The 14011-nt window shown below is 28.5% G+C and overlaps 1 protein-coding gene across 1 annotated transcript in view; it reads left to right on the forward strand.

Annotated features, from left to right (window-relative positions):
• Positions 1 to 1403: 1403 nt before the first annotated feature.
• LOC111677123 (proton-coupled amino acid transporter-like protein CG1139) overlaps positions 1404 to 14011 on the forward strand; it is a 49020-nt gene continuing 36412 nt past the window's right edge. Inside the window, exon 1 of the mRNA XM_046951548.1 lies at positions 1404 to 1522. Coding sequence (XP_046807504.1) covers positions 1478 to 1522 — 45 coding nt within the window. The 5' untranslated portion in view covers positions 1404 to 1477. The remainder of the gene's footprint in view (positions 1523 to 14011) is intronic.

Here is a 14011-nt window from a genome sequence, read left to right on the forward strand (position 1 = left end):
AAAAAGTTATAACAATTTATCATATCGTTTAATCGATTGTTATTTGATATTAACAATTATCAGATATCTAGAGCAGTTTACAATTGAAAGTGCGTTTTATTGGATTGATTGGCAATGGAAGTGTATTACAATGTACTGTTCCAAAGGGGACAGTTTTGGTCAACAACTTAAAAGTCTCGTAAAAGAGGGACTAGTTTCGATATTTTTTTTTTAAAGTCGGAAATTTTTGGTATATTTTTTTAAATTCGATAATTTTAAAAATTCTATAATTTTTAAATTCGATAAATAGTAGTTTCGATTTTTTTTAATCGAACATTTTTGGAAAATTTTCTTAAGATCAGAATATTATTGGAAATTGTTTTTTTTTAGAAAAAGTTTAAAAAAAATTTTATTAATGATTTATAAATCAAATTTCGTATGAAAAATTTTCAAAAAATTTTATATTGTTGGGTAATTTAAAAAAATCTATATTTTAAAATATTTTTTTTCAAAATATTTTTTTTGTACAAATTTTTTGAATTTTTTCTTATTTTTCTATTTTTAAAGAATTTTCAATAAATATGCTGATAGTAGTCTATAATTCTTTATAATATCACAGAACGTGCAATCTATGATAAAATAATAAATATTTATAACTTAATAAATGATTTGGTTTTTCTGTCAAACAATTAAACAAGAAATTTAAACCAAATTACAGCAATAAAGACCTAAAACAAAACAACAACAAAAAAAGAACAATAATAATAAAAAAACAACCAAAATAAATAAATTAATATGTTATAAACGTTATAATGTCAATGTTATAACCAAATCCATATGAGTAGAATAAAACAACAAAAAAAGTTTGAGTTTGATATATCTACACTCACAAACTTACTTACTCAAGTATACAACGAGTGTCCCCAACACAGTTGGCTGTGCTGAAAATCTCAGTGTGCTGTTAAAGTATGAGTGTTAGACGATCAACTAACAGACTGGTTGTCACTTTTTTTTGAGTGATTTTTTTTATATTTATTTAACTTTTTTCGAGTGTAAAGCAATTTTTTTGTTATTATTAAGTTAAGCAAATAACAACATTATAAAACAAAAACTGCAAAAAAGAAACACACAAATTGTTAACAAAAATATATAAAAAAAAAAAAATCATTAAGTGTTTTTTTTTTGTCTTCATGATTTTTTTCTGTTTTATATTTTTGTTTTGGTTTAAAGCAGTTTTTGTGAATTAAGAATTTTCAGTTTTATTTCAGTGTTTGTTGTTAAAGGCATTAACATTTGCTTAAATAAAATAACTACTACTGCTTTGTATACAGTTTAATTAAATATATATTTTTTTAAAATAATTTATGTTCTTTGTTAGTAGTTTATGTGTTAGTTACAGAAATCTTTCATGATTTATTTTAAATTTATTTAAAATATTTTTGTTTTGTGTGTGTTTAAAAACCGGCGAAAAAGAATTTTTTTTCTCAAATTAACAACAATGACATTGGCCACTATAACCCAGCAAAATGGAACCGTGGATAGTGTAAGTTGGAAAATAAAAGACAAAAATTAGTAACCATATTAGGTTTAATTATATATGTATGTGTATTAAATCATATTATAAATATTTAAACAAAAGAAATATAATTAAGGTTTTCTAAAAAAAAACTGCGTAAATTCCCATCAATAGTAATAGTAGAAAACAAAATGTTGCCTGAACTTTTTTTGTGGTTTTAAGAGGAAACCATTAAAAGAGACACTGTGAGAAATAAATTTTTATAAAAGTTTAATATTACAAATGAATAAAAAATTAAAAAAGTTTTATTTCTATTATATAATTGATAAATTTTTTTTTTTAAACGATCTATATTACAATAATTTATTTTAAGAATACAAATTTTCTCAGTGTATTACTTAAAGTTTGTAATGTTTTCAAAGACTTTAAATTTTTTTTTATAATTTTACATTATTATTTATGTATGTACTCTTAAAATTGCCAACAATTTTATAACATATTTAGAAAGTGTCTGTTTAAAAGTACATTTGAAAATTGGAAAATAAGTTAAATTATACGCCATATAATTTTACCTTTAAATATAAAGAAATATAAAAATTCTAATGATCTTAGTGAAGATATACAAATATACCCAGCAAAAACTAACATTAACAAGTAAATGTTTAAAGTGCTTACATTCAAGTCATTATTTTAACACAATCGCTTACAAGTAATTAAGAAAATAAGTCAATGTTAAGCTTCCACAGCTTCATAGAGAAAATGTTTAATTACATAATACATAAGTAATAAGTTGTTTTTAAGACTACTTATATGAAATTAGGACGCTATCACAATTGCTTACAAGTAATAAGAAAAAATAGTTAATTTAAAAACGTATGCAGCTTCTATATCATCACACAAATGCTGATCAATGAGCTGGAAAGTATTTATATATCACAGTCGAGCGGACTAAAGCATTATCGTATTGATCATGGAACTATCCTACAAAAGATAGGCAGACCAATCATGGGGCTATCTATACTAAATTTGAATAGATGATTTAACACCAGAATACCAACAATACCGAATACTTGGCCGCTAAACTATCCTAAGGGTAGACATGATCTTAATCTATACAGATGGCCCAAAGACAGAAAGGGACTGAAGCTCGGGAATCTTTTCATCGATCAAGGATTTTAACTTCAATATTCTTAAGTCGAAATGTCTTCACAATTGTATTCAATCATTGGCACAAATGATGCAACATCTCGTTTAGTTAATATGGGTTCCAGGATATGAAGGCATCCGGTAAAAATAAATATCTGATGAATACGCAACCAAAGGTCGTCCCTAGACTTAATCCTTGCACAAATGATATATTCACACTCCTTTGGTGACCCTATCAAAATTGATAGATAAATGAGCCTCGAGTGAGACGGAGCTCTGGTCTACAAATATCACAATATCGTATATAAAATATCGGGACTAGTCTGGCCCACTCTGACAACGGATAGGACTCTCTTGTCTCTTAGTAAGAACTCAATAATGCTTCTAACTGGGCACTGTATGATTGCAATGTATGGGCTATTCAATTTTTTTAGAATCTGTTGGGGCGAAGTGGAAGTGGAATCGGTACAAAACTTTTTATGTAACTGCCTAGCCTTCTAAAGCTTCTTTCCATTATCTGGACTATCTCAGAGGTGTGTCACTAGTAAACATGATCTGTTTCATTAAGACCGCCGGCTGGTTCACTCCCCTTTTGAGTGAACTCAATAACTAGCGAGCAACCCACGTAACCTTACCCATATATATGACATTATTAATAAGATGTTATTAAAGTAAAGTACATAATCAAAAAAAAAATATATATATACAAGTCATTGAAAAGTATGTAAATAGATAAGTATTTACAACTGCAAGTCATTACCAAGTTTTTGCTGGGTACTTATAAAACGAAAACATTTGCAGTTAACAAATAGTAGGTGGTCTGCTATTACTCATGTGACTCATATTACTCATGCTACTATTCTGCTTTACAAAAGCGTAGACTAACATTAACATATTTTGGTAGATTAAGTTTATCTCCGGAATGCATCGCTGATCTAATCTAATACTCACGAGGGTAGTATGCGATGAAAATCTCATAAATTTACGACTATATAAGGAGAATCAACATTTTAAGAATTTCTATTTTATCTATACCCTACATCAAATATAATGCGTTTTTGATCAATTTCGTTGCGCGTAAAACTCAACTCAACAATGAAGAGTGTTAATCGGCTTAAAGACAAAATTTGATTAAGTCATGTCTGTCCATCTGTACTTCATCCTTCTTTAATCAAGCAGGTCTGATACACGTTTCAGTACAATCTCTATTGATATTGGTAGAAGTCATGGATTATACATTATTAGACTTTGAAGCTTACTAAAACTAATGATTCGGCCCAAATAAGTTTTATATAAGTTTTGTTTTCGGACCCAGAAATATATCAGATTTAATTATAGCAAAGCATTACCAAGTATATAGGTCCGTTTAAAGCAAGATTCACAAAACCCCAGATCTCTAATGGACTCAAATATTAGACCAATGTAGCCGACGTATGATTGTCTGACTAAAATCAAAGAGGAAGACACTTCAGGGTTATGTCTTTGGTATGTATTGGAATAACACTTTCCAAGTGATTCTAGTATTTTATTTTTCAGGGAAATAAATAGAATTGAATGATAACTTTTTAAAAACAACCCTCGTTCTTAAAATGCACTTCTACAATAGTGTCGTACTATTACAAAAGACCTTGTGATTGTGTTATTTACTCAGGGATTGTTTTGTTTTAAAAAAAAGTACTTTATTATGTCTTGAAATATGTTAATTATATTAAACAAAAATTTTACCACTTCTATAAACTAATTAACACTACCAAAACAGTTAAAACTATGTTGACAAAAGAAATATTAAATAAAACCATTATGTAAATATAATCCGTCTAGCCTGATTATATGATACCCTAAATATATTTTGGAGCTATGACTAATTGTGCAACGATCAGTCAAAGAGATACTACAACACGCTTTCGCAAGATATTTATGATTAACTTTTTGAATAAACTATTTTATTGAAACTATATTAAATTATAGATCGATCGTAAAGAAATTATTTGAATTGATTACTTTTGCAGGTACAATAGAAGATCGGACACACATACGTTGAAAAATCGTCCAAAGAGTTTACTAAGCACTTAAGTGGTGTAGGGTGTAATAACTATTCAAAATTTGACAGTCATTGTGTGGTTAATGACACGTGTTTATAGTAGACATTTTTAATAAGCCTCGTAAAGAAATAATCCAAAGAAATGTGTCATACATTTTGGAGATATAACACTAAATGAATGACATAACTAAAAAATGATCATTTTGAGAAAATTATTTTCTCCTTGAAGATCCGTTACTCAACGATCACACTTTACGCATGTAAAGTCTAATGAAAAATCAAAATGAAATACCATCCGTATAACAAACAAGTAAGAGTTCTATATTCGGCTGTGCCGAATCTTATATACCTTTCACCATGATGTGTTTAAAGCCTTTTGTACCTTTTGAAGAACGAAAAAGTACCAAAAAGTCCCCATCTATGGGTCCTCAGTTAATCCGGGCCATACAAACTTAATTACATGTTCCTAGGTTCAATATTGTAGAAATTGTAAAAAGTACCTTTTGAAGAACGAAAAAGTACCAAGAAGTCCCCTTTTACTGGTTCTCACTTAATCCGGGATATACGAACTTAATAACATGTTTCTAGGTTCAATATTATAGAAATTTCAAAAAGTACCTTTTGAAGAATGAAAAAGTACCAAAAAGTACCCTTTCATGGGTCCTCACTTAATCCTGGCCATACATACTTAATTACATGTTTCTAGGTTTAATATCGTAGAAATTGCAAAAAGTACCTTTTGAAAAACGAAAAAGTATCAAAAAGTCCCCTTTTATGGGTCCTTACTTAATCCGGGCCATACATACATAATTACATGTTTCTAGGTTTAATATCGTAGAAATTGCAAAAAGTACCTTTTGAAAAACGAAAAAGTACCAAAAAGTCCCCTTGTATGGGTCCTCACTTAATCCGGGCCATACATACTTAATTACATGTTTCTAGGTTCAATATTGTAGAAATTGCAAAAAGTACCTTTTGAAGAACGAAAAAGTACCAAAAAGTCCCCTTTTATGGGTCCTCACTTAATCCGGGCCATACATACTTAATTACATGTTTCTAGGTTCAATATTGTAGAAATTGCAAAAAGTACCTTTTGAACAACGAAAAAATACCAAAAAGTCCCCTTTTATGGGTCCTCACTTAATCCGGGCCATACATACTTAATTACATGTTTCTAGGTTCAATATTGTAGTAATTGCAAAAAGTACCTTTTGAAAAACGAAAAAGTACCAAAAAGTCCCCTTGTATGGGTCCTCACTTTATCCGGGACATACATACTTAATTACATGTTTCTAGGTTCAATATTGTAGAAATTGCAAAAAGTACCTTTTGAAGAACGAAAAAGTACCAAAAAGTCCCCTTTTATGGGTCCTCACTTAATCCGGGTTATACATACTTAATTAAATGTTTCTAGGTTCAATAATGTAGAAATTGCAAAAAAGTACCTTTTGAACAACGAAAAAGTCCCCTTTTATGGGTCCTCACTTAATCCGGGCCATACATACTTAATTACATGTTTCTAGGTTCAATATTGTAGAAATTGCAAAAAGTACCTTTTGAAAAACGAAAAAGTACCAAAAACTCCCCTTGTTTGGGTCCTCACTTAATCCGGGCCATGCATACTTAATTTCATGTTTCTAGGTTCAATATTATAGAAATTTCAAAAAATACCTTTTGAAGAACGAAAAAGTACCAGAAAGTCCCCTTTTATAGGTTCTCACTTAATCCAGGCTCTACATACTTAATTTCATATTTCTAGCCAATAACAAAACATTAGTGCTGCTCTCGCTCTGCTACTCTTGCTCTGCTGCTCTTGCTCTGCTTTGCTTTTATAAACAAATTACAATAACAATATTTACCGTATTGTTATGTATTTTGTTTTTGTTTTTTGCAGTTTCTGTCTGAGCATGAATAAAAAATCTAAATTTTATATGAAATTTTCAGAGGTTGTCTCGGTTTTTTGCTCATATCTCCGTTATTTATGGACCGATTTTGCTGATTTTAAATAGCGTTCTTGCCGGTCGTATGTCTGATAGAATTATGGAAGATTCGGATCTCGCAGATATCTGGGGTCTTCTAAAAACTGATTTCAACAAACATACAGACAGACAGACAGACAGACGGACATGGCTTAATCATCTCCGCTACCTATAAGGATCCAGAATATATATACTTTATAGGGTCGGAAAATTATATTATAGAAATTACAAACGGAATGACAAACTTATATATACCCTTCTCACGAAGGTGAAGGGTATAAAAAGAGAATAAAAGTCATATGATTTATATTTTGGTATAAAACAATAATAAAGAAAGATAGAAACAGCTGTTTAACTTTTTTGCATGTGTTTACATAAAAATACATTCCTGATCTAATGCGACCTGTTTGTTTTTTGAATATTTTCAAAAAATGAAGAAAGCCATACGTCTGTCAAGTTTTCCATCCGTATTCTCTCTCAAATGTGGTTTTATTACATATTGCGCTTAGACGATCCCATCCGTACTCTTCTCCACAACATTTTGACATATTACTTGTACGATCGTGTAAAGCCGGCTTAAGTTCGTAACACAGAATACATACATTGAAACGATATGGAATTGCTTTTCCTTTTTCTTACAATTCCGGAAAAGTTAACAAAATGCATAATAGGCGGTATATAACGACTAAACGGATCATATTTTTAAGCTCTTTTGAATCCTTTTGATAATCTAAAAGTGATCAATAAGTTGTTCTCTTAAAAATTGATTCCTGTGTTAGAAAACTGATAGTTTTTCAAGATTATATTATGGTCTTATGTCAGACAGTTAAAAGGAAGTCTTAGAACAATTGATCAATTGTAAGAGAATTATTGAAAATTAATATTATTTATACATAAATATGAGGGTAGGATAATACTGCAAAAATCATTGGAGCACATGATCCATTTGGTTTATCCCAAAACTAGTTCCCTGTAAACAATTTAGTTCTTTGGTGTGTAGCCTGCGGATCATGTTATCCCATAATTTAAACAACTGAGCAGTTTTGGGATTACTTCGATGTAATGCATGGATGGATTACATGGTCCTTACCAAGGACATCACAATGTTAAATGGAGTAAGTTTTTTTTTTCATTTGGATTAGTTTTGAACCAGACCTAGTCTTATGAGTAGTACTATTTACACGAGTGTAAATTATTTTTCCAGTGATAATACAGGCATGTTTTATTTTAATTTTTCATATTATTCTGCATTACATACGTTCATGTTGCGGATCATGTACTCGTATAATTATAGCAAGGAAATATTTTTGAGATTAATCTAGTGGATTACGTGGGCCTCACCTAAAACATTACAACTTAAATGAAGACTGTTATTTCCATATATTTTTAACGCGCATGTGCGGAGTAGTGGCAATTTTGTTGCAGAAAACTTGTATAACAACAAGATCACCAGTCAATAGCTGTAACCAATAGGGGCCGAAAATATGTATTATTTATATAAAAAATAATGGCCTCCGGTAGGTTAGTGGTTAGTGTTCTAGTCTGGTAGACCGGAGGTGGTGGGTTCGATCCCCACCCGTGGCACTGGTTGAGGAGCGCACAACAGGCCCGATTGAGGCCTAGGTGTATTTCTTCGGATTTGATGTGTATACATCGTCCTTTCAAACTAACTAACTATATAAAAAATAAAAAGCTGAGTCATATCTATCATATGCTCTAGATGGCGATCGCTGATCTAGATAATTATGAATTTTGTTTCTTTTCATTACAATTTAACAATACCAGTACTTAGTAACTGGTATTGTATTAATGAGTAAAGTTTTAGGTAAAAAAAATAATAACTTATTATTGTTATATACTCTAATAATACTTATAAGAAAGTCGATTATAAATAACCTAAATCTTTTAAGTTAAAATATACGATCACAATGTTCAAATATTGCACAGAATATGCGTACCTGAAATTTGCAGAAAAAGTTAGATTGATCAATGATTTTGCAAAAAATCAAACAACGACATAGGAATCCTCTACTTAAAAGTTTCGAACAATATTAAATGACGTTGAAGATAGTATTTTGATTTTATTTATGTATTATTTAAAAAAGAAATTTTAGTAATGTCAAAAATTCCAAAAAGGAAATCTCAACTTTAATTATGCAATTTAAAGAATGTCATCGATAACGAGTGATTTTGTTAACTGAGTATAAAAATTGTTTTAATTGTTCATTAATTATAAACTTTATCTGCAATAAAGTAATAAATCAAATATTGATTCTTTTTGCATTTTTTTTTTTTCGTATTTTTCCTAAAATCAATGACTGTCAACGGCCGGTCATATTCGGAAAGATTAGAAAGACATCTGAAGTGTTTATTGAAAAAAAATAATAATAATAATTGAAGTTGTTTTTATTTTATAGTCTTTATTAAGATAATAAACGAATTCCACTGAGAGAAAAATTAAAAAATATATATTTTGTTATTATTGTTTTAAAACAAAACGTTTCTTCGAATACTAAATAAAAAATCCTATCCATTAACTTAACACCACTAACTGGAGTTCACAGTTTTCCCTTTTTTTCAAATAAAACTTTACACGATCTTAATCTAAAGATTTATTAATCTTAATTATTTTGTTTAAATTTTCTTATTTTCCGTGTACAAAAATGTTTGCCATTTGTTCAAACTCAAAATAATCTGTGAATAATAAAACCTGTTCTTCAAATTGTTTAAAGGCCATTTACAATTAAATATAAAGTTTGTAATAAATTTTCTTGATTTTAGCAAGACCAACCCAAAAAAAAAACGGCATCAGTGAGAAAAAAAAACAAGTTAAAGAGGGAAGTTACCAACCCAACACTTTCCAGTAATATTAATCAATAATTGATTATTATTTAATTTTGATTAGATTAGATGATATTTTTTTCAAGATGTCAGATTATTTAAAATATCTGTGCAAACCAAAGATCTTGTGAGAATTATTTAATGGAAAGTTTGCAAAAAATAAAAGAGGTTTAATGATTAAGCTTCTTTCTTACTGATCAATCATAAAAATTAAGGAGGTTACGGTTAGATTCCTCACTTTAGACCTATAGACTACTATAATCCAGGATATAGTCCTAGTGCAGACTATAATTCAGGTTATGATCCTTAATACAGTCTATACTATAGACAAGACAATACAAATTTTAGTTCAGTTCTAGTTCAGTTTTAGTTCAGTTCTAGTTCAGTTCTAGTTCAATTCTAGTTAAGTTCTAGTTCAGTTCTAGTTCAGTTCTAGTTCAGTTCTAGTTCAGTTCTAGTTCAGTTCTAGTTCAGTTCTAGTTCAGTTCTAGTTCAGTTCTAGTTCAGTTCTAGTTCAGTTCTAGTTCAGTTCTAGTTCAGTTCTAGTTCAGTTCTAGTTCAGTTCTAGTTCAGTTCTAGTTCAGTTTTAGTTCAGTTCTAGTTCATTTCTAGTTCAATTCTAATTCAGTTCTAGTTCAGTTCCCTATATTAGAAGATCAAGACACATATTCTAGACCAGATCTACTTGAATTAACAGCTAAATGTTGACGTAAATGTCATTGCGAAATCAGTATAGTTCCTGATGCAATTATATCCGTTATTTTATTAAACGTAATATTATTTAAATATATGTAGATAAAAACGTAAATAAAAAGCTAAGAAGTAAATAAATCTATTAATATTTATTTAAAACCAGAAACCTGCTAATCTAAATAAAGGGGGATTTCTCATTTTTAGGGGTCATTTATTTAAATTTAATTAAATTCATACAAAAGAAATTTAGATTAAATTAGTTTTATAGTATTAGTTAAAATATATATTAAATTAATTAAAATCTGTTAAAATAAATACTATACTGCTAGTATTGTCCCTTATAAATTATCCAATGAAAAAGCGGTCTAGTCTTTTTGTATTTAATCTGCAACCGATAAAGCTATTGGACCTTGAGTCATAGTCTAATTTCATGAGTATATAAAATGGATAAATTTATAATCTATTTTATAAATTTTTTTATATAGATATTTATAAAAATCTATATATGTTAGATAGAAAAGTAAAAGATGTTCTATTGGAAAAAGTTGACTTGCTAAGTTTTACCACAATTTATCATTTAGTTGTGCTTTTAACTAGGTACCGGTCGCAAGTCCTAGTTTTTTTTTAAGATTTTGTAATAATAAATAATTTTAATTTAATAAAATTTAAAACTTAAATATAATAAATTAATTAACAGTTAACTCACCGTTGTTTCTTTAAAACAAACAAATTAGGTGAGTGCTAAAAATATTTATTTTTTTTAATATAAATGTGACGCGTTTGAATAAATTTATTTAAAAAAAAAATTAAAAACAATATAAAACTGGTTAAATAATTATAATTAAAAAAAGGAATATTAATAAGTCAGTGCTAGAGAGGTTGTGGTTACAAATATGTTAAAAATGCTTATGGTGACAAAAATATCCAAAGCGTAAAATTTTATAAAAATCTAATTAAAATATAAAACTCGGAATATAGTTCGGATTACAGTGCAGAAAGCAGAGTATTGTTCTAACTATATTAAAAACATATATTTTTATATCTGTCTATAAGATATAATCCAGATGGAACTTAAGCTATAGACTAAAGACTCTAGTCTTGATTGTAGACCCTATAGTCCAGACTATAGTCTCTATTATAGATTACAGACTAAAGTCGCGACTGTAGTTCATTCTATAGACTATAGCTCAGAGTATAGTTCAGAATTTAGATTATAGCCTAGTATATAGAATAAAGTCCTTGATAGACTGCAGTCAATACAATAGATATTCTTCCAGTATAAAGTCCAGACTATAGATTATAGTTCAGACATAAGACTATAATCTGGACTATAGTTTAGACTTAGTCTAGACTACAGACTAAAGTCCAGAGTATAAACTCTAGTCCAAATTACAGACTATAGTCCTTAGTATAACCTATAGTCTATAAAGATAATATCGCTGACTATAGACTAGACTTTAGACAATCGCCCAGACTTTAGACTGTAGTTCGGACTATAAGCTATAGTTCATTCTATAGAGTATATCTCAGACTTCAGATGATAGTCCAGATACTATTGACCAGAATCAATACTATAGACTGTCTTCCAGGCTAAAGACTAAAATCCTGACTATAGATTATTGTTCAGACATAAGACTATAATCTGGACTATAGTTCAGACTAGGTGTGGATCCAAGATTTCCCCTAACGCTTGAGCTGGAGCCGAGCCTAGTTCAGACTATATACTATAAGTCTAGTCTTGACTATAGTATACTATAGTCAAGATTGAGTTTTAGACTATAGTCTAGACTTTAGACCAAAGTCCAGACCATATAATGTAGTCTAGTCTATATACTATAGTCCAGTCTATATAATATATATTATATACCATAATCCGGACTATAAGCTATAGTTTAAACCATAGTCCTGAAAAGATTGAAAACTATCTAAGATCATCATGATCAAACTGTTATTGACCGAGATCCATGATTTATTATTAATCATAAATACTTATATTTAACTATTAGTACAAAAAACCAGTTACGGAATAAGTTTCAGCTTCAGTTGTTATTGTTATTTTCCTGTAAATATTTTCAACAGTTTTTTTTTTCAGTTACATTTTTTAAAAAGTAAATTTTTTTATAAAACGTGCAATAATTCATAAAAAATTTAATTTATTGTCTCTCGGCATGCCTAAAAACATTTTTTTGGAAATTAATAAAATATTTTCACTTTTAACAAATACATTTCCTCACGAATAAAAATTGAATGATTTATGACTTTTTCCTTGTGTAATTAAAAAAAAATCAGATTATATTTTTTTGCATAAATTAAATAATAAAATTACAAAAAATGTTTAAAACTTAAAATAAAATTAAAAACAAATAAGAGCAAAGTTACACGTATTCGATCTGAACAAAGCAGGATCAGATTTTAAACGATTTATTATTGGTAAAGTTAAAGCATTTAAGTATATAAAAGTTTGACTTTTTAGTGCTTTAATATTGCTGCAGATAAAAGCTATTGAGTGGAAAGTAAATGTAAGCAATAAACACTCTCTCTCTCTCTCTTTAACACCTACGTAACATTAAACACAAAAGCAATACAATCAAATAAAGTTTAAAGCAAATGTAAGAAATAAACTCTCTCTCTCCCTAGCTCTCTCTCTTTAACATCTACGTAACATTAAACACAAAAGCAATATGATCAAATAAAATTTAAAGCAAATGTAAGCAATGAACTCTCTCTCTAGCTCTCTGGCTTTAACACCTACGTAATATTAAACACAAAAGCAATATGATCAAATAAAGTTTAAAATGTTTACGAGTCTTAGATTTAGAAGTCTTAAACTATAGCAAATTTTGCTCGTCATTGTTTACAATTTAAAAAAAAATCTAATTTAACGTTTACTACCGTAATTATGACATTTATTTATAAACATTACAAATGCAACCACAACCCACTACATTGAAGATCACTGAATAATATTATTGTCATGGATATTACAAATATTTTTGTAATTAAAACAATAAAGTAATATTTTAATATATTTTTTAATTTAATAATTTTCATAGGCAATTTACAATTTTGTTTCCTGTCTATTTTAATCAAGGTTTTTTATCTTTGATGTGAAAATGATTTGACAACCGAAACTTATATAAATATAAATTTATATACAAATATTATTTCAATCATATATATATTTTAATATTCTGTACAAAATGTGTTATTTAATTCAATAACAAGGTTGAGATTTTATTTTAAAGATATACAAAAATTTTATTAGTTTATTTTATTATTATTCTTTTGAATAATATACGTGACAAATAATTGAATTGGAAATTTTTGTTCTATAAAACCACAGATAAATTAAAGTTGAATAAAATTAATAGTATTTTTATACTCTTCGCCTAAGTCAGGCAAACTTATGTGTTTGTCACTTCGTTTGTAATTAAAACGTAATAATTATTTTATCCTATAAAGTATATTTATGTTTCTTTGTAGTTAAGGAAGCCGATTTAGAGATTTCCATTTATCTATATGTATTTCTTCAGATCACATACTTAGTTGTCACAATTTCTCAGATATATTTAGTTTATATGAGAGATGCCACGCCCACTATTGATCATACTGTAATTTTTATTCCAAATATTTATATTGTTACTCAAGTGACTTGTATAAAATTTTGCTTCCTCTATGTTCTGTAGTGGGAGATGTCAAACTGATCCATCGGTTATCAGTCTAAACTTTAGCCTCTAAGGATTTTGATTCCGGGTCAGAAAATGTATCTGATGCACACGATTGTTTATAATGGAATATATACGTGTAGAAGAGGGT

This window comes from Lucilia cuprina, chromosome 5 (assembly GCF_022045245.1).
Source record: "Lucilia cuprina isolate Lc7/37 chromosome 5, ASM2204524v1, whole genome shotgun sequence".
Classification (NCBI taxonomy): Eukaryota; Metazoa; Arthropoda; class Insecta; order Diptera; family Calliphoridae; genus Lucilia; species Lucilia cuprina.